Source organism: Biomphalaria glabrata, chromosome 15 (genome assembly GCF_947242115.1).
Source record: "Biomphalaria glabrata chromosome 15, xgBioGlab47.1, whole genome shotgun sequence".
Taxonomy (NCBI): Eukaryota; Metazoa; Mollusca; class Gastropoda; family Planorbidae; genus Biomphalaria; species Biomphalaria glabrata.
In genome coordinates this window covers 2,330,545-2,352,784 of record NC_074725.1, presented here as the reverse complement: position 1 = coordinate 2,352,784, position 22,240 = coordinate 2,330,545, and the positions used below count along the sequence as shown (strand labels likewise).

The 22,240-nt window shown below is 35.6% G+C and overlaps 2 protein-coding genes across 13 annotated transcripts in view; one reads left to right on the top strand and one right to left on the bottom strand.

The window, feature by feature from the left end:
- LOC106072599 (phosphatidylinositol 3,4,5-trisphosphate 5-phosphatase 2-like) overlaps positions 1 to 16,833 on the top strand; it is a 71,745-nt gene extending 54,912 nt beyond the window's left edge. For 11 of the 12 annotated variants that reach the window (XM_056011798.1, XM_056011792.1, XM_056011795.1 and 8 more), the window contains 13 exons: positions 422 to 560; positions 1,258 to 1,357; positions 1,755 to 1,846; positions 2,974 to 3,055; positions 3,670 to 3,815; positions 4,488 to 4,545; positions 5,026 to 5,040; positions 7,254 to 7,348; positions 8,475 to 8,565; positions 9,461 to 9,557; positions 10,009 to 10,076; positions 10,346 to 10,980; positions 12,525 to 16,833. In XM_056011798.1, coding sequence (XP_055867773.1) covers positions 422 to 560; positions 1,258 to 1,357; positions 1,755 to 1,846; positions 2,974 to 3,055; positions 3,670 to 3,815; positions 4,488 to 4,545; positions 5,026 to 5,040; positions 7,254 to 7,348; positions 8,475 to 8,565; positions 9,461 to 9,557; positions 10,009 to 10,076; positions 10,346 to 10,980; positions 12,525 to 12,770 — 1,864 coding nt within the window. In that variant the 3' untranslated portion in view covers positions 12,771 to 16,833. The remainder of the gene's footprint in view (positions 1 to 421; positions 561 to 1,257; positions 1,358 to 1,754; positions 1,847 to 2,973; positions 3,056 to 3,669; positions 3,816 to 4,487; positions 4,546 to 5,025; positions 5,041 to 7,253; positions 7,349 to 8,474; positions 8,566 to 9,460; positions 9,558 to 10,008; positions 10,077 to 10,345; positions 10,981 to 12,524) is intronic. The other variant, XM_056011796.1, reaches the window with a different exon arrangement.
- A 778-nt stretch (positions 16,834 to 17,611) lies between these two features.
- The window catches only part of LOC129923161 (uncharacterized), a 68,033-nt gene continuing 63,404 nt past the window's right edge, over positions 17,612 to 22,240 (bottom strand). Inside the window, exon 4 of the mRNA XM_056013024.1 lies at positions 17,612 to 20,996. Coding sequence (XP_055868999.1) covers positions 19,948 to 20,996 — 1,049 coding nt within the window. The 3' untranslated portion in view covers positions 17,612 to 19,947. The remainder of the gene's footprint in view (positions 20,997 to 22,240) is intronic.

Sequence of the window (22,240 nt, the reverse complement as noted above, 5' to 3'; positions counted from 1 at the left end):
AATGCATTGTTATCCAATCCTTGATAGGCCTATGGCCTATCTAGGAGAAAGTTTCTGTTCTGCCTTTAGGCACTCAGGATGGCTGCCAAATTATGTGGTTTGTGCACTGGACTGTCAATCAGATTTATTGATGGTCCCGTGTTCAAACCCTCCCTGTTTCCATCCCCCATCATACATTGCCACGTTTGGATTGGAAGTAAATTATCTTCAACTCTGAAGGAACATTTGAAACAGTAAAATGTTTAACAAACAAACACAACTCAGCTCAAATCTGGATTCAAACTCGAGCCCGCTTGCTACACAGTCAGACACTTTTTGCCACACACTGTCACACATTTTAAATTAACTTAAGCTATTTTACATTGTAAACGCTTTCTTCATTAAAAGGATGTGTTTTGAAATGATTAACTCTTGTCTCCAGGAGGAATGCAAATTTTAGAGATATTCTCAAAGGTTTAAACATGGGGGCAAAGAATTTGGAGAATTATGACATCACTCACAAGTTCCATCATGTCTTCTTCTTTGGAGATTTGAATTACAGAGTTACTGGCCCTGTGGAGGTAAAGGATTTCATTTAATGAAAATTTCTTTTACAGAATTGGCCAGGATTAGGGGACCTAAATGGAAGCTGCTTGATAGCTTAACATATTAGAAGAATGTACTTACTTTATGCTATTAATATAAAGAACTGATTTTAATTTTGAGTCTTAAATGGGATAATTGAAAGGATTTTAATATCAAATCACATGTGGTAATTGAAGTGATTTTAATATCAATTTTCTTAATAAGGTAATAAAAGAGATTTTAATGTTAATTCTCTTACATATAATAAAAGAAGAGATTTTCAGCTCAAAGGTGTAATAGACTGTGTTTGTATTATAGTACAGATAATACATTATTATCACCTAAGTGAGATATTGTTATTGTACCAAGGCTTTAGCATGCCTCTACAATGTTATTCTTTGATAGGTCTAAATGTCAGAAAGACACAAAGATAAAGGCACATTCCTCGTTCCATATGCTAGCACAAATGTGTACAAAAGCTCCTTCTTCCCTAGCACTATTAAAGCATGGAATGATTTGCCTGATCTAGCCAGGAAAACCAGTGACTTAGCAGAATTTAGGTCATAGGTTAATATGCATGACTAAATGCATGACGCGTAGGACGTAATCATCTTCTTTTTTTAAGTAACATCTGTATTATATGTCAAATTTGAAACTAGAAATAAATGTCACATTTATATTGTGTCTCTCCAGCAAATTTTGTCCAGGCTTGAGAAGAAAGAGTTTGTGCCCCTACTTGACCAAGATCAACTCAGAAGGTGCCAGTTTGAGAAAAAAGCTTTCTTTGGTTTCAGTAAGTTTCAAGTGTATTAAATCTTATTTTGGGAATAATTTCTCTCCCCTTTTTTTTTTTTTGTATATTTTAATTTGGGACATTAATTTTCTTTTTTTCCCTAGTATGTCATTTTATTAGACTGTAACCACTGATGAAGGGTTATAAAAGCTACACATGTCATTGTGGACATTGAAGATAATAATGGAGGTCTTACATTGAATTCATTGACTTGATTCTTTAAATCCTTTTTTTTTAAACTTGATTTTTTTCTAAATAATCCTTTTAGAGCACAACAAAAACCAAATGTCCTTATCTCAAGATAATAAAGATTTGAACCTAGTATCCATCATCCCTGACATGTTGTTTTTTTTTTGTCCATGTTCCATTTGACAAGACGCCAATGTTTTCATTACAGGTGAGCCAGAGATTACTTTCCTACCTACCTACAGACTTGAGCGCCACACACCAGGCTACAAGTATGATTGGAAGAAAATTAAGACAACCACAGTAAGTACAACACTCAGATAATCTTATCTTATAAATGGCAGGCGTTACTTCAAAAGGAGGATAATAGTCTGTCCTGTTAAGGTCTGTCCTGTTTAGGTCTGTCCTGTTAAGGTCTGTCCTGTTAAGATCTGTCCTGTTAAGGTCTGTCCTGTAAAGGTCTGTCCTGTTAAGGTCTGTCCTGTTAAGGTCTGTCCTGTTAAGGTTTGTCCTGTTAAGATCTGTCCTGTTAAGGTCTGTCCTGTTAAGATCTGTCCTGTTAAGGTCAGTCTGTCTGTTTTTAGTACATGTTTTGGATGTACCTTCAGATTTGAAGATAATTAGAGCCTAGCCCAAACCTTCTGAGGGCAACTGGGAATGGCAGTGGGGCATGGATCAGACCTGGAACTATCATGTCCAGAGCTCACACCACCCATCCAGTCAGTGCTGGACTTCAATTCATCCAGTTGAACTTTGAGACAAACTTTTATTTTAATCACTGAAATGTTGAGAATACAAATTATAAAAAACTATAAAAACAAACATTTTGGTAAAAAAGATATTGGAATATTTGTCAAAGCCTCCTTGTGTATTAGCAGTTTGTAACTTATACTGTAAGGGAAAAAAAACCCATCAATTTTAATATGAAAAGAAATTAGCACAAGATTTTAATAAATGTATTGCATTCTGGGGGCAGTAACAGGGATTAAGAAAAACATCATTATCATTATAATAGAACTACATGTATGATGATGTATCCCAAAAGGGTTTGTTAAAAGAATGATAGAACAATTCACTTCTTAATTGAGGAGTGTAAATTCCTGTAAATGTTGGGATTTTTTTTTCTTTCAAAGACCTCTCACTTAGTAGGGACCTCACATTGTTGGATAAAGGAACTATGTTTAGTTCAGGTCACATGATACGCATACTAGCCATTTTTCACAGAAAGAGATTTATCTTTTCTTTTGTATAGACTGTTTGGACTCTGTAATCATCCCTTGTCATAGTTTATAATCTGATTCCCTAATACTTGTTTATCTATTTCTGAACCATATTAACCATTAAATATCACTTTGACCTCGCTGTCCCTAATTCCGAATAACAATTATTTCTTGTTATGTTTATCACCTCTGTACGTATCCCCTCTCCAGGAAAGAATCAACTCTCCATCTTGGTGTGATAGAATACTCTGGCATTCATTCCCTGGAACCTTCATTGAGAACCTGGCCTATGGTAAGCGCTGTGGCATCATCTTGCTGTCATCGACTTCTAGAACTTCTGTAATTGCAATCTGTGACCCTCCTGCTATTTGCGAATTACAAATGAATAAGTTATAACAAGACACTGATTGAAAGTCTTAAAAGAAATGTGTAGGATTTAAGTAGCAATGAAGGCCCAGCCGTGACCTACATAATTAGCCTCTTCTAGAGCCATTGTTTTGCTTGCGAGGGGGTGGTATCAATTTCAGTAATCTAATACATAAAGTAGAATGTAAGGAGTATGTATGTATGTCCCGCATAGAAATCAAAGTTGTTTGACCAATCTTGACAAAACCTGGCTCAAATGTTCTTTAGATCATGTCAGAGACCATAGTGTTTGTTTAATGTACATATCAGTAATACCCAAACTAAAGCCCGCAGGCCGCAGGTCATATCCATTTAATTACAAATAAAATTGTGTGCTCCCCCCCCTTCTCAATTGTAATAATGTGATAATACAGATAATACAGATAATGACATTGTTGGTTAAGAATAATGCTCTGTAACTTTCAGAAAACAAAACTGATAAGCTGCACCCATGTTTTAGTTTTTATTTTATCTATTAAATCTTTTTTTGCTGAAATGTAGGTAGTGTGGACAACTTGCTGAACAGTGACCACCGTCCAGTTTTTGGTTCTTTCACTGTTGGCATTGCTTCACCGTTCATCCAGAACAGAGCCTCACTGCAGGACAATCTGAATGTGAAGTTTGTGTTCAAATCTGTGGAAGCTGAGGTAAGACGTTAGTCTTTCACTTTCTGAGTCAAACTCAAACCTTGTCTAGAATTATGTATGTCAGAAATAATTGAAAGTGAATTTTGAACAGGGTTTTGTGTGGACCAAGAACCATAGATTCAATTATTTGTTCCTCATTCTGTTGATTCTCAGATTGACTCATTTGAATGCCATCTTGTTGATTCTCAGATTGAATTATTTGTATTTCATTTGTATTTGGTGTTGATTGGTGAAGCAAACAAAAAGGTTTTAAAACATCGACATTTTCTCCTTGGTCCTGGCCCAAGGAACTTATATGTAGCTTTATTTTCAATAAAATGTATTGAGACAGAAGACAACTATAATTCAGAAAAACAAAATTTCAAGATTTATGCACAGTGAAAGCTAGTAAAGAGCTTTCCTGTTTTTTCTTTTTTATATTGCTATTTTTAAAGTTTTGACAAATATGGAATTTGTGTAAATATCCTAAACATTTTTAAACCCATTGAACCTATGACAATAAGTTTGTAAACTCCTGACCACATTTTTTTTGTTCATCAGCCCATTGACAAAAATTCGAGTCCATTTCTCATGTTCAATTCATCCTGGATGTCAGTTCCCAGCAGTCACACTTACAGCCTCAATAAATTTGAATTAAAGTTGTTGTTTTTTTTCTTTTCAAACTTTGTCCAGATCAAGACCAGCACCAAACAGTACTACATTCTAGAGTTTTCTTCCTCATGTCTCCCAGGTAACGTAAATAAGAAACATTCTGGATCAAATCTTTGTGCCGCTTCAACTTTTTATGACCTTCTTCACTAGTTTATCATACACATTCTTTATTTTTATCTTGAGTTTCTTTTTAAAAAAATATATAATAGTTGTTGTTTTTTTTTTAAATTGTTTTTCTGTATATTCAAATCTTTTGTTAAAGGTTATCTTCCGAAGACACATGCACAAATATTTTATGTTACATCTATAAATTTAAATGCTTATTAACATGCAGAAAAAGTTTATCCATTACTTTAATAAATAGATTTTAGTGATAAATGATAGGAGTAAATGGTATTTATTTCTAGTTTACTAACCCCCCTCATATTGTTTTTATCCCAGCATGCTGTGGTGTTGTAGCTGTATCATCTGTATCATTGTTTATGTTTGGTCGCGGCCAGTGTCCGTCTTTTTAATGTCTAGGTTTATGTTGTTTTAATTTAATGTTGTGTTCTTGTAGCCAATCGTGGCCAGGGTAAGGACATTCTATTTATTTTAACTTTTTCTTTACTTTGTTTTTCTTCCTAGCAAATGCTGTGCTTAACTTTTGTGATAACTATTTGTTGCTGCAGTGTATTGATAAACACTTGTCAAAGTAACACTCTCTTATGTTGTTAGGTTTGTCAAATATTGTATTCTGTTTCCTGTGATCAATGGAACCTGTAATCAATTTCAAACAATTTTTTAAGCCAGTTTGAAATCAAGACTGACTATCTAAAAATCAATTGTGTTTATCAATATATCTGGTCAGTATGGATGTGACAGGTCACAGCCTCTAACACAGTGACGAAAAATTTACTTTTTTTTTTAGCCTAGCACAGATTAAAAATTTATTTACAGATAATTGGGTTTTTTTTTGGGGAGGGGAGTCACTAGCAGCTTAGTTGAAATGCAGCTATGTCCAAAGCATGCAATACTTTTAACTTTTAAAGCGCTACCATGGCTATATTATTTAAAGTTTTGCTTTACATCAACAGTTCTCACACAGGCTTATACACACACTCAATGCAACACACACTATCTCATTCTTGCACACTTCCACTGAAACTAGCTGTTGGAACACTTAGGAATTGAAGCTAAGCTTCATTTTATTTTTCAAAAGAATGTTTCGTTTTCAAAACAATAAAATACTGTTTTATTCTCTTTTAAACTTATTCTAACAATAAACTGTATAATAAAATAGCATGCAGTTATAAGCATTGTTTCTTTAAAAATGAATTGTTATTGTTTTTGCTATCATGAAACCAAACTTAACCCTTAAAGTGCTAAGCCTTTTTTACAATGAGTGCATAAAAAATGGAGGCTAAACTAGCACATGCGCCTTTAGGGTTAATTAGCAACAGGTGTAGCTTGTAGTAGCTTCGTAGTCCACATAGAAACTCTGGTGCCACTGTTTAGCGGCTAAAACAAACCAGTAACTTTGCTGTATCAGAAAAATGGACTTGTTATTACATGGTCTGATGGACCATTTCCAACATTTGTGGGAAGCGTGGTCGAGAGGCTAAGTGCGCTTGAACTTGGCTTGTCTTGGCTACCTAGAAGGGGGATCGAGGTTCGACACCCGACTCAGGCAGAGTTGCGTTTACTGAGCGCCTAAAGGCAGCACGGAAAACCAACTCCTAGATACCCCCTTTTCCCACTGGTCCACAAATGAGATTGGATAAAGCGCTCTGAGCATGCTATAAGCATGAAAGTGGCGCTATATAAAATAATAATAATAATAATTTGGCTTGTACATTTCTATCATCTGATGGCTAATATAATCCGAGGGAATAGAAACATGTCTGGCATAAGATGACATGAACTAGATAAAGAAAATATGAGCATAATAAACAATTTGTTCAGAAAGTTTTAGTTGACTTAATTTGCTTTGACCTAAAGAATCTCTTGGCAGTTCAAATTTGATATTAACCCAATAGCGCCTAATGCAGAGGGGATGCATTTCTTATAGTTTGAGCCTAACGTGCTAGGATGTTAGGGCGTTAGCATCACTTTTTTAAACTTTCAAAAAGTAAGAGCTCATCATGTCTCATTCTGGACAAGTACAAGAGCAGGACAACTCTTGTTTAAGGATGTGTATAGCTGATACTGCCATATATAAGGGCTACTTAGGAAATAGAGTAGTTCAGCAGTTTTTGTTTTTTTTTATTCTAAAGTTATTAAAAAAAATTTTTTTTAAACTAAAAATATTTAGTTGTATATTTTAAAATATTTACTATATTATTATTTTTCATTGATTTTTTAAAATTCATAGTTACTTCTCTTTGGTTACAAATTAGTAGTTTTTTTCAAACTGGAAACAGTTGCTATTGGGTTAATCCCTTCCAGCGTAAAAGCTCATCTTACTATTGTTTTGTAAAATGTTTTTACATAATTCAGATGTTCCTTCAGAGTTGAAGAAAGTTTACTTCCTAGTCCAAACCTCCCGCAGGACGACGGGGGATGGGAGCGGGTAGGGTTTGAACCCTCGACCGCCGATAAATCCGACAGTCCAGCGCGCAAACCGCACAACCAGGCAGCCATCCATTGTATGCATACAGCATTGATGAATGCATAATATTATGCATGACATTGTCTTACTAGCACGCCTCTTGACATGTAGAGGACTCCACGGGAGAAGTGCATTTAGCCCTTGACCTAGTTAGTCTCTGCCAGTTGACTTTCATAGGAATTATATTTATATTCCAGACATTATCTGCTGTGAGTCCAACAAAAGAGTGGGAGAAAGCCAGAAGCCAGGCATTATCAATAACCCAGTCTGGACATGTGATCAATTACCTCAGGTAATATTTGTGTAAGAAATACTTCTGAACTAAACTTTATTTCTTATGGTTAGTTTTCTATTCATGTACTTATTCTTCCAGTAAGTATATACACATATTTGATATCTTATTAATAACAAATTCAGAGTATATTATTATTAAATAATATTCTAATCTGACATTAAAACCTCAAAATACCGGTATACCAAAGGAAAAATGAAAAAAAAAAGTGTTTGCTCAGGGAATAAAGAAAAGTGTTTAGATAATTGTCAAAAAAACATGCTCAGGGAATAAAGAAAAGTGTTTAGCTAATTGTCAAAAAAACATGCTCAGGGAATAAAGAAAAGTGTTTAGCTAATTGTTAAAAAACATGCTCAGGGAATAAAGAAAAGTGTTTAGCTAATTGTTAAAAAACATGCTCAGGGAATAAAGAAAAGTGTTTAGCTAATTGTCAAAAAAACATGCTCAGGGAATAAAGAAAAGTGTTTAGCTAATTGTTAAAAAAACATGCTCAGGGAATAAAGAAAAGTGTTTAGCTAATTGTTAAAAAACATGCTCAGGGAATAAAGAAAAGTGTTTAGCTAATTGTTAAAAAACATGCTCAGGGAATAAAGAAAAGTGTTTAGCTAATTGTCAAAAAAACATGCTCAGGAAATAAAGAAAAGTGTTTAGCTAATTGTTAAAAAACATGCTCAGGGAATAAAGAAAAGTGTTTAGCTAATTGTTAAAAAACATGCTCAGGGAATAAAGAAAAGTGTTTAGCTAATTGTCAAAAAAACATGCTCAGGAAATAGAGAAAATTTTTATTTAGCTAATTGTGGGAATCGTGGTCGAGAGGCCAAGTGCGCTTAAACTTGGCTTGGCTACCTAGAAGGGGGCTCGAGGTTCGACACCCGACTCGGGCAGAGTTTTGTTTACTGAGCGCCTAAAGGCAGCACGTTAAAAGAAAATTCCAACATGCTTGCCCAATGTTTCAGTATACATCAACAGAACACATTTGCTAATTTCAAGAGTATTAACATTCCAGCCAAATAACAACTAAGTGCTAAGTCTATCTTCCTCTCTTGAAATTTGTTAAATGAATGAGCCAATCCAGTTTAAATTTCTAATGATTTCAGTTGAATGTATTCTGTTTTGAATGTTACAGTTGCGGCCCCTGTTCAGTGACATAGATTTCCTAGAAGATCAACACATACTCATCGCTGTCAAAGGTGCCGGAGAAGATCATGAGTCTTATGGTGAGTGGGGAAATAACTTGTGTTGTTTCTTTTGTGTCGGGATGAGAAGACTAAAGTTTTAGCTGTTGTTGTGTGAATGAATAAGTGCTACAGTGCTGCTAGGTCACTACAGGGTTGCATAATTTTTGTACTAAAAATGACTATGTAACAAACAAAAAAACAATTTTAAATTAATCAAGTCTACAACTACTTTACGTAACAAGGGACGTGATGTTTGAATGGTAAATCACTTGGCTTCTGATCCAAGTTGCTGTTGAAGTCTGGAATCCGAACTTCACAGGTTTTAGGTCGTCTGTGAATCTATCCAACTTTTTAGGGACATCCCTGAGTGGACACAACTTTTTAGGGACATCCCTGAATGGACCCAACTTTTTAGGGACATCCCTGAGTGGACACAACTTTTTAGGGACATCCCTGAATGGACCCAACTTTTTAGGGACATCCCTGAGTGGACACAACTTTTTAAGGACATCCCATCTCTAGCGGGTACCTGACATTTAGTGAAATAAAGTCAGTTAGTTGTTGTGCTGGCCAAATGATGCCATTATTAGCCATAGAAGTAGATGAACTTTATATCATCAGTCTCATAAACTAAAAGGGGAACTTCATTTACATGACTAAATGTCTGTCTCATCACTAGTCATGTAGTGTATGGTTATTTGTTTGTGAGTGTAGATTTTATGATGTTTTTGAGAGTACTAAAAGGGGCAATAAAAATAATGAGCATTGAGAGTTCATGATCATTTATTTAATTCTGGTTTCTGTTTTTTTTTTTCAAGATAAGTTTTTTTTTAGTTCGACATTGACTCTGTTGTAGTCTACACAATTTTTTTTTCCACCAGCGTTTTGGTTAAGTCTTAATACTCATCCAGTACAATGTTTGTTTTTTTCTCAGGGGAGTGTGTGATTTCACTGAAGGATATGTTCACTGGGGATGTGTGTCGCTTTGAAGCCACCATGACTCACTTAGGGGAAGAAACAGGCAAACTCAAGTATGAAATCATCAATTGATTCAAATGAATGACTTATTCATTATTGTATGTTTTAAAGAGCTTATTTTATAACTGATAGAACACTTGTTTTGATCAATGTTTTAGTTTGTGTCTATTCTGGATATTTTATTTTTTTCTTTAACATCCATATTAATTTCCTGAATTTGAATTGACAACCATATATTATCTTCAGCAAATATGTGTAGTCATCTATAAGTCAAGTTATGGTTTAGCCATGCAATAGATCTGCATTTCTATTTGATTATTATTAGGCTGTTCTGAGTCATCTTTAAAATCACATACTTGCGTATTTTTTATATTCTGGCAGGATAACCATTTTAAACATAGAAATATGATTCCTTTAAGTTTACTCTAATTCTGAAGTGGTTCTACATCATACCCCACATCAGTCGCACGTTGATCCAATATGCTATTGTCTTCTTATTTACAGAGGAGAGTGGTATGTGTCAACTGGAACTAGTGGTGCACTTGTCTCAAAGCCGAGCAGGAAGACTTATGGTAAACTTTGGAATCCCACATATTGCATTGTATTATTATCACTATGTAACTATTGAATAACGCATACAACTACCCACCATTATGAAAGTTGCCTTTAGCTGCTTTGTTGTTAAACTGAGCTTTCAGAAAAATAAGTCAACAGTTTTCAATGGAAAGCTGTTAAAACCAATTTGTCATTTAAGATTCATTTAATAATTTGATATAGAAAACAAGTATCAGTAAAAGAATCAGAAGGTTAACTCTCTCCAAATATATTTTCTTATCACCAGAAATTGTGGCCTTAGATACAGAGTACCATGACCCTGAGGATTTCATTCCATTATCTCCCCCATGCGACCCTGCACAGGCCATGGGTGCCTCTTCTCAGACATCACCAACTTCTGGATTCATCACCCACCCGTCAGATGAGGACACCCCCCTGGACATTCCTTCCCACTATGTCAACCACAACATTACAAGGAGAGTACCGTCTGACCCCGTTCCAGAAACACCAGCTGTCCAGGATCCCCCGCCACTCCCCAACAAGCGCAACAAAATGCCAGCGATGGGAAGAATAACAGAGAGAAGCTCAGACGGCCTGGTGTACTTCTCAGATGTCGCCGGGGGCATGGACCAAAGCTTATGGACTAAACACACTCAAGCAATACACGCACACCCTTTGTTGTCTAAGAAACCTGAAGCAGGCTCCTCACCATCCCCACCCGCAGCCTCCAGACACAAGGTCAAGTCCAACATGTACCCTCTTCCAGCATTTAATCAGGCCATGAAGAAGTCAGATTCAGAATCTCCTCCACTGCGAAACTCACCACTTGCAGGTCAGCGATTGGAGACTGAGAATGTGTTCTCTCACATGTCACCTAAACCTAAGTTGACGCCAACAGCTCCCCCTTTCCCTGAGACAGAGGTAAACATTGCCTTATTGAATTGAATGGCCTAAGTTTGAACTGGCTGATTGGTGTTTTAGTGTCCTGATATTTAGAAGTAAGCAACAAAAAAATATGAAATAGAAGTCTAAATTGGTTTTTGAATTCTTGATATCTTTGGTCTATGAAATGTTCAACTGTTAATTTTTGTGTGCAGATATTTCTGTAAGTTCAATGTAGATGTGGCAGTGAGCAACCTAGAGTTTCATCCCTTGAATGTGATTAAGGCTCAAAAAAGAAGACACTAAAAGTCTGTCTTATATTGATAACTTTTTTAAAACAGTCTTTAGTTTAGAATGATTCAGTGTTATAAAAGCATATTTATTGAAAGAACTGAAAGTGTTTAAATACCAGTGTAACTGCTGATTCTCTGTTAAATTTATCTGTGTTTTAAATCTCCCCGGCAACATTAATCTAAACTCAACAATATTCTTTGTAAGCTCAACTCTTTTGTTTTTTAGTTTTCTGGCTTAGCACCACCTAGATCTATTTGTTTTGTGACAAAAAGAACTGTAGCTGTTTTGTTTTGTTTGGGGTTTTTTGTTTTTTTTTTACATTTTTTTTTCTTTCTGTAAACCAAGAAATGTTTTAATAAGTTTTTTAATTTTTTTACCTAATTATAAACTTATAGTTTTTTACTTTAGATTTTAATTTAGTTACCTATTATAAATTATCTCATTTATATTTTATCTGCTAATCTTTAGTATCAATCTGTGGACCATAATTACATGTACACTTTAACTGCTGTTCTTAAAGTCGGTAGATTTCATGAGGATCTAGTCAAGACAACACTGTCTAGATTTTAAATGTAACATCTAAAGGCTTTCTTTGGCAAAATTATATATCACAGCTGTGATTGAAGCCACCCAGAATTATGCAAACTCTTTTCTCTCAACTTTTAGATGCAAATACTCATAGTTGACACAGTGTATTGATAGGATGTGTTAAGTTACCCTTTCAGACCTTGTGGTCTGTAGGACAGATGATGTTAAGATCATCTGTTTATGTGGCCCACCTTTAACAACTGCCTTTATTTTTTCACAACTAATGAGAGGCACCTATTAGAGCTGGGTGGACTCAGAGATGCCCTCAAGATCCTAAAAATAAAAACTCCAGGTCTTCACCAGGATTCGAACCCGGGACCTCCTGTTCATTAACATTAAGTTGCCCCTGAATACTCATAGTTGGCCTGGGATGTGATAGGGATAGGATGTGTTCAGTGAGCTTCATCTGGTGGGCAGCGTGGCCGAGAGGCCAAGTGCGCTTGAACTTGGCTTGGCTACCTAGAAGGGGGCTCGAGGCTCGACACCCGACTCGGGCAGAGTTGTGTTTACTGAGCGCCTAAAGGCAGCACGGAAAACCAACTCCTAGATACCCCCTCCCCCCCACTGGTCCACAAATGAGATTGGATCAAAAGCGCTCTGAGTGTGCTATAAGCATGAAAGTAGCGCTATACAAAAGCTATAATAATAATAATAATCTGTTAAAAAAAAAAAACTAACCTAATTTGTTCTTTTTTTTCTAGAATATCTATCCCTCTATTGCCATTCGGCCTTATGAAGAGCTGAAGAAGCCCACCACAGTGCAGGATTGGCTGAAAGGACTTGGATTGTCTGAATATACATCCGCTTTCCTGCGCAGCGGCTGGGACTCTATCGGGTCACTCTCCCAGCTGACTGCTGCAAGCATCATGAAGCTTGGTGTCAGAGATGCGGAGCACAGGATGAGGATACTGAACAGTGTCAGGGACATGAAGGGTCAATCCACATGACCAGTCTAGACATTGGTTGATGTTAAGAAGAACTTGTGTGATTGAATAACTATTTTGGGAACTGACCAATGAGGAACAGAGTGCAATAAATTATTAACACTTGGAGAGCCTGTAACAAGAAATGATATTCCATGAGACTAAGAATGAATCAGATATGGGATTCAAAAATTTTTTTTTTAATGCTGATGTACAAACATTTCCTCAACTTATACAGCCTACAGTATTTTTGTCTTTGTCATACTGTAATCCTCCATAGACTGGACATTCATATCCATATACATTATTTATGTATATTTCCATCCTGTATGTGTTACACTGTGACTTGCTGGAACAGATCTTAAGTTTTTCAGCCATTCATATTATTGAAGGATTTGGTTCTCTGCTGAAAGCAATACGTCAGCTTCTTATGGGTTTTTTTTTTTTGTATGAAATCTGGATGTGTCAGTGTACACACTGTGAGAATCTCTAATGTAAATAATGCTGACTGTTGATGCCCACATTTGAGGTTCATATAGCTGCTAATGTTGCCTACAGAAGTGCAGTTGTAATTTTGTCATTCTGTCCACAGTTGTTGCATCCTTGCTGTGCAATCAATCTCTTATAAGTTTGATACATACAGCAATATCTTCACAGCCATCCCCCTACCCCCTCCACTTACCATTCCAGCATGCTCCCCCCCCCCTCTTTCTCCTCTACCCCAATTTTGAAATGTGATTTTTTAATTTTTTTTTTTTGCATGCAAGAGTGCAAGATGACATTATTTTAAAAGTGTCACTTAAAAGCTTTCATCTCCAGCCCCCCAACCCTGTTCCTTGTGCCTGTTGAAGTGAGTTGTGTTACTAGCATATAGAAATAGAAGCAAAGATGTGATCATTCAAATGATAGACTTCAGATCATTTTTTGTTTGTTTTGTTTCTGTAAGAGAAGAGATGTTCAATTAAGACATTCACATTATGAACACAGTGATAATTACCTCATACAGAGCAATAAAGTCTGGGTTTAACTCCTTGAATCTGGAGATTTATATCGCACTGTATTTCGTGCCTAAATTGTCTGAAAGTTGTAGTGTAACCTCTTGTGTTAGCTTACTTAGGTTTTGTCTGGCCAAACATTTTGGAGGACATCCGACTGGTCTTAGTGTTTGGTTACTTTGTGTGGTCTAGTGCCCATTTGATTACACCTATATCTCCCCACCCAATCAAGAGATACTTGACTTATGACATTGGTTTGGTTGTTCTTCTAAAAATTCCATCATCATAAAATGTTTGTAAACTCTCTGGAAATCAATGTTAGCTAAGTCTCTGGAGTAAATACTTGCCAACTATATTCAAGTTTAAGATCCTTTGGTAGGACTGTTTGTTTGCTGTCGTGACAGCAGAGCTAATACTTCATACAGGTTTACAGTCATGTTTATTGTATGCTTGACAACTTTTATTTCTACATTTGTCAAAATATCCTAGACAAGTGTCTGCCTTGATTAGCAGCTCTAACTTCATTTGTTCCACCTGTGTTTGATGTCTTATGCTTGTTAATATACTTTTTGAATAACAATAAAATGACACATTTTACACCTTTCTACAATTACAAAAATTACCTAATTCAACCATTTTAGATTGACAAACTGCAAATACCAAGAGTGTTCAATTTCTTTTAATTCTGCTTGCTTTAATTTTTTTTTTTTTGCTTCTGCATCTCTACAAGTTCAATCATTCCATTATACAGTCTCAGTGCTCTCTGTCTGCTAGACTCTGACTGACTTATTTCAAGTTCTCAATCATATTCCTGCAGCCTCAGTCCACTTAAAATTAAAGAGATTTTTTATGTGAATGTGTGCATCTCACCAAGACCAATCATTTAGAAGGCCTGAGCACTGATCTGCTATCGCAACCTGTGGGCAGTTTAGACCAATAGCACATTGGCATGTCACAGGTCCAATGTTAAAACTTGTGACACGGCAACGAGCTATTGGTCTAAACTGACGGTTGCTATGTCGCAGGTCACTGTTCAGGTCTACTATAAAGATTCTGTTTGACTGCCCCAGACTTGCTGATCTCCGTCTCGACAGGTCTGGGAAACCCAAAATTCTCGAACTGTATGGCGACATTTATGCACTACGCAAGACAGCAGGGTTTCTGTCCAGGGCTTTAGCAAGAGAGGATTTGAGCCTCTCAAGCCCTCACTCTAATGGAGTTTGATGATGATGACTATAAAGATTGGACATTTTGTTTTCCACATTCCAAAGTCCAACTTAGGATCAAGGAAAATAAAACTTAGCTACAAGGCCATTCTTTCTTATTAGAAATCATTTCATCCACTCATTTGTAACAAAGCATACTTGTTAGTCTGTCAGTCACGGAGCACTGATATCGAGTTTTGTTCAGTGCAATTATTGTTATTGATTAAAGGGAGATCACAATCATTGTTGTTGAGAATGGGAGATCAGATTATTTATGCTATGGGAATATGATGTATATCGATTTTCCTTTTTTTTTTTAAATGTTCAGAAGTTGGTGTTGTATGTTGCAAATGTTCCAATCCATTGTGGTTCCCAGGGTTGTCATAATAAGACCATGTCTCTCCTTTTGTTTTGTGTCTGTGATATAACAAACAGCTGACACCTTGTTTTGTTATTGTACAATATTGTGTATTTGTAATAATGATTTACTGCTTTTTGGTGTGTGTCATCAACTCATCGAGGGTTTCATCCAACAGACCTCATGCTTTACAGCTGTATGTTGATATTAGCTACAATACACATTTGTATAATCTTATTGTTGCAATAGTTGTTTTTTTTTATACCAATATTATTGTTAGGCTGTCATTTTAAGCATAATAGATTCGTATGAATGTTTAAATTATTTGATTTTTTTTAGTTTTTTTTTAATTTTATATACATATATGTTTTGGCTTTCTTCAGCAGAAGAAAATGTCCAAAAAAATCTGTTGATTTGTTTTGTGGATACTTTTTGTTCTGATTATTTATTAAATCTAATTATTTACTTTTATGCTTCTTTTTTTTTTTTCAATTAGACTTTTACAACTTTTTTTTTTCTCCCATTTTGTTTCCAATGATTTGAAATTATTCTTGTGGCTGTTTTATTTTCTTTAGAGCTTACTCGGGTCCGTTTTGCTTTTGTTGACAATTGACTTTTCTCTGGCATAATATTTGTGCACAAAGAGCTATGTTGTCTCTTCTCTTACTGGGGGAATCCAATAGTACTGCAGATCACAGCCAAAAGATTATCTGCAGAGAAACAAATGTTTCTAAAAATTCTTTTTTTTTTTTTACATATTGTCAATCAAAACTAGTTACTATGACCAATTGTATCATGTGGCCAGCACAACAACCAACCACCTTTACTTTCAACAACTAATGTCAGGTACAAGTAGAGTTGGGAGGACTCGGGTCCATCCTAAAAAATCCAGAAATTAAAAATCCTAATCTTCTCTGAGATTCAAACCTGACACCCCCCCTTGGTTCACAAGTCAAACACTTTATCACTCAGCCACCACATCCTCTTTATATCATCTACAATAAAGCTTGCAAAGTCTGAAATGGCTTTTTTAAAAATCTCCAATCATATAAAAAGTTAAAAAAAAAAAACATCAATGACCTCCAGACCCAAGTACTTTATCTGTTAGCCACCATGCAGCTTGTCATTCTCTACTACTTGCATAATCTTTTAAACAGTTTTACCCTGAAGGTTGATGACATTTAGTCTATTGAGGTTAAAATATCAATTAAGGCTCTATTGTGGCTTCTACATTTCTCCACCAAACTATCTCAACGCTTTCTTTGCACAATCTTGTATGCATAATTATTACAATGTCATTATTATAATTCATTTTTTGTCCATGCGGTGATCATATTGACTTGAAAGCTGTGACAATTTAGTGAATGCATTTTGACACAAAGCAATGCGGTGAACTAAAGCAAAGTGTTCAGATTGGGTAACATTTCTCAAAGACTCTTGTGTGTGTTCTTCAAGATTTGAAATTAGTCTTGAAATAATGTTAAAAACTTCTCCCTAAAATTAAAACTTTTTTTAGTTTGTTCTGTTTTTTAAGTAGTCTTTCTTTTCTTTGATGGTGTTCTATTGTGTTTGTCTGAAAGAATGGAATATGTTGGAAACTGAGTCTCTGGGTGAATTACTCCATTAAGGGGATTAAGTTTTGAACTTAAATCTTGCGTGAGATGGCAGCTAAATCTACTAGCATTGTTTGAAGTGCAGTGAGCGCTGCTGGGTGCCTATACAGTTGACGAAAGTCTCATTGGCAGGATGATACATAGAAGTCAATTTCATCATCGATTTTTGAAAATATGTATACATACATATATGAACCATACAATTAGTCACTTCAGTCAAAGCAGATCTGTCCCCATGGAGGCCAATATAACTATATGATGTGTACAAATGTTCTCTGAGCCTATGCTGTTTTAGCATAAAATGTATAGCTTAGAAGTAAGAAAATCAAAATGGCTTTGCATATGAGGCTGGTGGGGGTTGCAGTTGCTGAGTGGTTAAGCGCTCGGCTTCCTAACCTGGGTTCCTGGGTTCAAATCTCTGTGAAGACTGGGATTTTGGGATTTTCAGGGCGCCCCTCAGTCCACCCAATTGGGGAAAGTAAAGGCGGTTGGTCGTTGTGCTGGCAACATGACACCTTTGCTCTTTAACTGTTGGCCATAGACAGAGGTGTTTTTAACATCATCTGCCTCATAGATGGCAAGATCTGAAAGGGAACTTTTATATGAGGCTGTAGCAGAAGTGCTAACTCAATGTTGCTAACTAATTGTGATGTTTTGACCTATAAGACTAATAGTGATGTTTGGACCAAGCTCATCAGATGAAAACAAAAATCTTTATTTAGTAAAAACAAAGAGACGAATTCTTAGTATAAAAAAATATATATTTGTGACATCACAGATAGATTTCAAGTTTTGACATAGTCTAGACATTTGGTTCAGAGTATACACCAGCAAGACAAGATTATTATGACATATACTTGATATATTACATAATAAACACTAGAAATGGATGTAGAAATATTTTCACAGTAAAACTGAAAGATTTACAATACAAAAAATGAGATGAGAGTTTTATCAAAGTTCTCACAAGTTTTCTGTCACAACATAACAGTAATATCTTTAGAATCTAGAGACACATTTTGTACCATACAGACAGGCAGCTCACTTCTTACAATCCACAATCATAATACCTTACAGCTTCATCCACAATCATGTTACCTGAAAACTGATGGAATGTTTTGGTCAACACCTGACTGGCCAACTTTAAATTCCCATTCAAGCCATGCATCTGATATATTTTAGCATAGTTTACATTTTTTAATTTTTTTTTTTTTTTGCCAATAGAAAAACAATTGCACACTTTTGCCATCTCAGGGCAAAAAAAAAAAAAAAAGATTAACAAAGCTATAATAGCAACAGAAACTCTACATCACTATTCATCATAACATACATTGTCTATATCTCTATACAATGTAACATACATTCTCTATATTTCTATAAGAGACTATAAAAGCACCATAAGACTTGTATTTTAAATTATGAATAGCTTTAATAAGAAACTTGTATCATTGTTTCAACAAGATATAAAACATTCATTCTCTTTGAGTGTGCTACTTGTTAAGATAGACTTGTTAAACTTAAGTTAAAATAAACTAGAATGGATATACACTTTAAACTGTAGTAATCTTACAATAGATCTATCCTAGATCTAGAATCTATATTCATACGATAAGAAAACTTTGATTTTGTTTTTTCCAAATCCTCAGCTAGTTTAAACTATTTAAAGCTTGCAACCTTGGAAGAGATTTTTAAAAAATGTGGAAATTAAGTTTTTTAAAATTTATTATAGAAGCTAACAAAGTTGAAAAGAAATATTTTGTTTACTGGTCACACCACAAACTCAGATGTCTATAATAACAACATGCAATCATAGATTTGTATATAAATAATAAAGGTCTACACACTAACACAGGCTTGGTAAAATTGTTTTAAAAAATCCATTCCAGTGTCACTGCAGCTGGTAAACAATGAAGTAGTGGTTATATATTTAAGTCTCAAGCTTGGCTCAAAGAAACATAAAACAATTGGATGTGTGTCAGGTTAAAAAAGAAATTCCCCATGTTGCAGTATGTCTTATGTTTAAAAAAAGAAATCCAGCATGGTGCAGTATATCTAAATGCACATGAACTGTAATATCATTAGGATACCAACGCTATATATATGCATCTAAGTTATTAACTGGGACAACTTTGATTAGAGTTCATATCATTGGTTTCACTAACTGCAGGTGTTTTTTTTTTAAACTTTTTTGTAGGCCTATTTATTTGGCTTTGTTTTAGAGTTGGTAGCACTAAGTAGTGTGCAAGAAACGGTCTACCTGACAAAGTAGGCTAATGTGTTCTACACACACTCATTAAGGACACACTGTGTAGGCTATCATCTGAACGTGGTTCATTTTACAGCATACTTTAAAGCATTGAGTTCGATTCCGAAGAACCAGTGAAGTGTTTCACATGACCATGCAGACCCAGTTGATACCTGCATAGTTTGCATCTCATGCGGGGGTCTGTGTTGCAAGATACACATAGGAGTCCCAAAATAATTGAAAATAAAAGCTCTTGCCGAAGGAAGGCGCAGACGACAAAACTTACAATAAATTAGACCTAGATGTTCAACTGTTGCCTGCTTGGTGTAGGCCTCCTACTTCTGTAACTCTTATTTATTGAAGTACTGGTTTCATTCTGGCCCTTATGGTACTTCTAATTATTAATACAGCATAAGGAATAAGTAGATCTAGGTCTCGAGGGAAAAAAAGATGATGTCCGCAAACCATTGTATCGGTTGCGATTCAATAGTTTTAGTTGGCATTGAAAGATCTTGGGACAGAATGTTTATCAAAACACCTCACAATATGATCACAATAATACGTTTAGACTTTTTTTTTAGAGCAAGGTGAAGGCCATTTTTATAATTAGGCCTACAAAAATCAAATGTTTCAAAACCGTTTTGTTTCTTTAAACAGTTAATCGCCTACGTAGACCTTCTCACAAATATACAATGACTTCAGTGTCATTGCTAATATCCTGCGGCGTTAATGACGTCAGTTAACTAATTATCAAGTTCGTACATAGTTAGAATGATTATTTATGTTCAGCTACCTCCATCTTCAGACTCTTTTGTTTCTTTGTTCATGAGCTCTAGTGCGGCTTCATAAGACGGGAGTTCTGATTGGGTAATGACTGACACGTGCGACCACGTCCTATGAATGTCTGGGATTGGTGGCACGTGCATGCCGGGAAAGGGACGAGTAATATCCCCTTCCGTAGAGAAGGCGGAATTGTCGTATCCTAATTCTTTATAGTGACTGAAAGGAATGGTTCTGTGACACACACAAGGACACGGCTGTGAAATGCTTAGAGGCGGTGCATGTAATTTCAATGGGCTGATAGACAGACATACAGTGGAATTTGCTTCTGTGCTATGTTGGGGCGAAGACGAGGCTTGTCCGTCTGCCTGATATCCCTGAGGTAATAGTTCGTTTTCTACTTGCACGAGCTGAGTCGCTCCGGAGGTGGCTGCGGGTCCTTCTCTGGAAGATGAAGGTGTAGTTAGATCTATTTCAACAAAATCTTCTGTGTTCTGTGTAGCTGGGCTTTCTAGCACAGCCTCTGCTGCAGAATGCTCTAAGACCTGAGAGTTATCACAGTTAGCATAGACATTTGAAGTGGATGAATCGTCTTCATTTGGAGAGCTACTTGTGTTATGGGCCTCAGGATCTGCGGTTATCGTTGTAGATCTAATTATCGGACTGTTTTTCTGAGACCTGATTCCCCCGCTTTGGATCACTCTCGCCACACTGCATGGAAGTCCACGGCAAGTGGAACAAATCGGCAAGTTCTCACGCGATATTGCAAACACGGAAGTCTTGAAATGGCCGGGCTCTCCGAAAATGTCCTGGTACGAGGGAGGGGGCTTAGCAGCGCCCGGTGCTGCCGAGCTTTCATCGTCGTCATATCTCCCTTGCGCCCGGCGCCTCGCCCGCCTCTCCTCTCGGAGCCTCCGTCTGCGATTCCTGAAAACGTAGGTCCACAAGAGACGGGCGATGAAAATGAGTATCGGAACGACAGCCAGTATGATGTAAATCCTGACGTCAAACTGGGGAAACATCCCGGAGTCACTGTTCGTTCCGGATTCTGAGTCTGAAACATAAAAATTACATACTTTTTGTTGAATTTAATAAAAAAAAAAAAGAATTAATTCTTTCGTAGTTTTATTAAATAAAAATTATAATCCATAGACATAAATAAATATAGACTGGAAGTAGGAAGTTATTTTTATTTGGGGGAAGTCAAATATTTTTATGTACTATATCTATGTGAAAAAAAAATGGCGGCGATTGAGCTATAAATTCTAGGACTAACATTTCAGCCGATATATACCTTTGATCTTTAGTTTTGAAAAGTGCAAATCTGCCATATTCCCAATATTTTGTCTTTGTTTTATAATCATAGACATAGGCAAATATATATAGGTTTGTGATGTGGATCTACAAACTTATCTTTTCCCAAATATTTCCGATAATAATTTGTTCTTTATCGTCCAGTCTATATATATATATATGTCTATGTTATAATCATAGACATAAATAAATATAGACTGGCCGATTAAAGAGTTTTATGAAACGAAAATTTGTGACTTGCAATTTTGTGTACTTTATTATACAGCATTTATGAGCAGTATAAAAGTTAAGTATTCATATCTTTTTCAGACACACACCTATATATATTGTAGATAAGGAGTCAGTGTAGTTTTGTTTAATCTCTAAGAATGAAGATCATGCAATTTTTCTTAATTCGGAAATCCGAATACAATAGATGTACATGTTTTCAAGTTACATGAAGTTACTTCCTTCGGCCAGTCTATATTTATTTATGTCTATGGTTACAGTCGAGAATACATTTTTAGTAGTGCGGTGTTGATATTGATCAGATACACATATTTGATATTGTGTTGATTGTTCTGGGGTAGAGGATCCTTGTATCATTTTTCTGTCTCTAGTGGTTTCAATAGTTGGGTAGTATGTCACAGTCTTTGATATTAAATAGTATTTCTATAACTATTATTATATTTTTAGGTTAATTACTTTTCAATTGTTTTCTTATTTAATACTTGTGAATTATGAGAACTTACAAATAAAAATCTATATTTAAAAAAGCCCACAAAAGAGGCAAGAGGACTCATGTACACTTTGGTTTCTTATAGTTATAATGTTTTTTGTTTGGTGTAATGCACAAATTGTAAGACAAATTTCCTTACGGATAATAAAGATTATTATTATTATTATTATTATTATTATAAAAGAGGCATATAAAGCCAAAAAAAGAGGCAAAGAAAAGAGGCCTAAGGCTCAAGGTTTCCTATGATGATAAAGCTAAAATTGAAT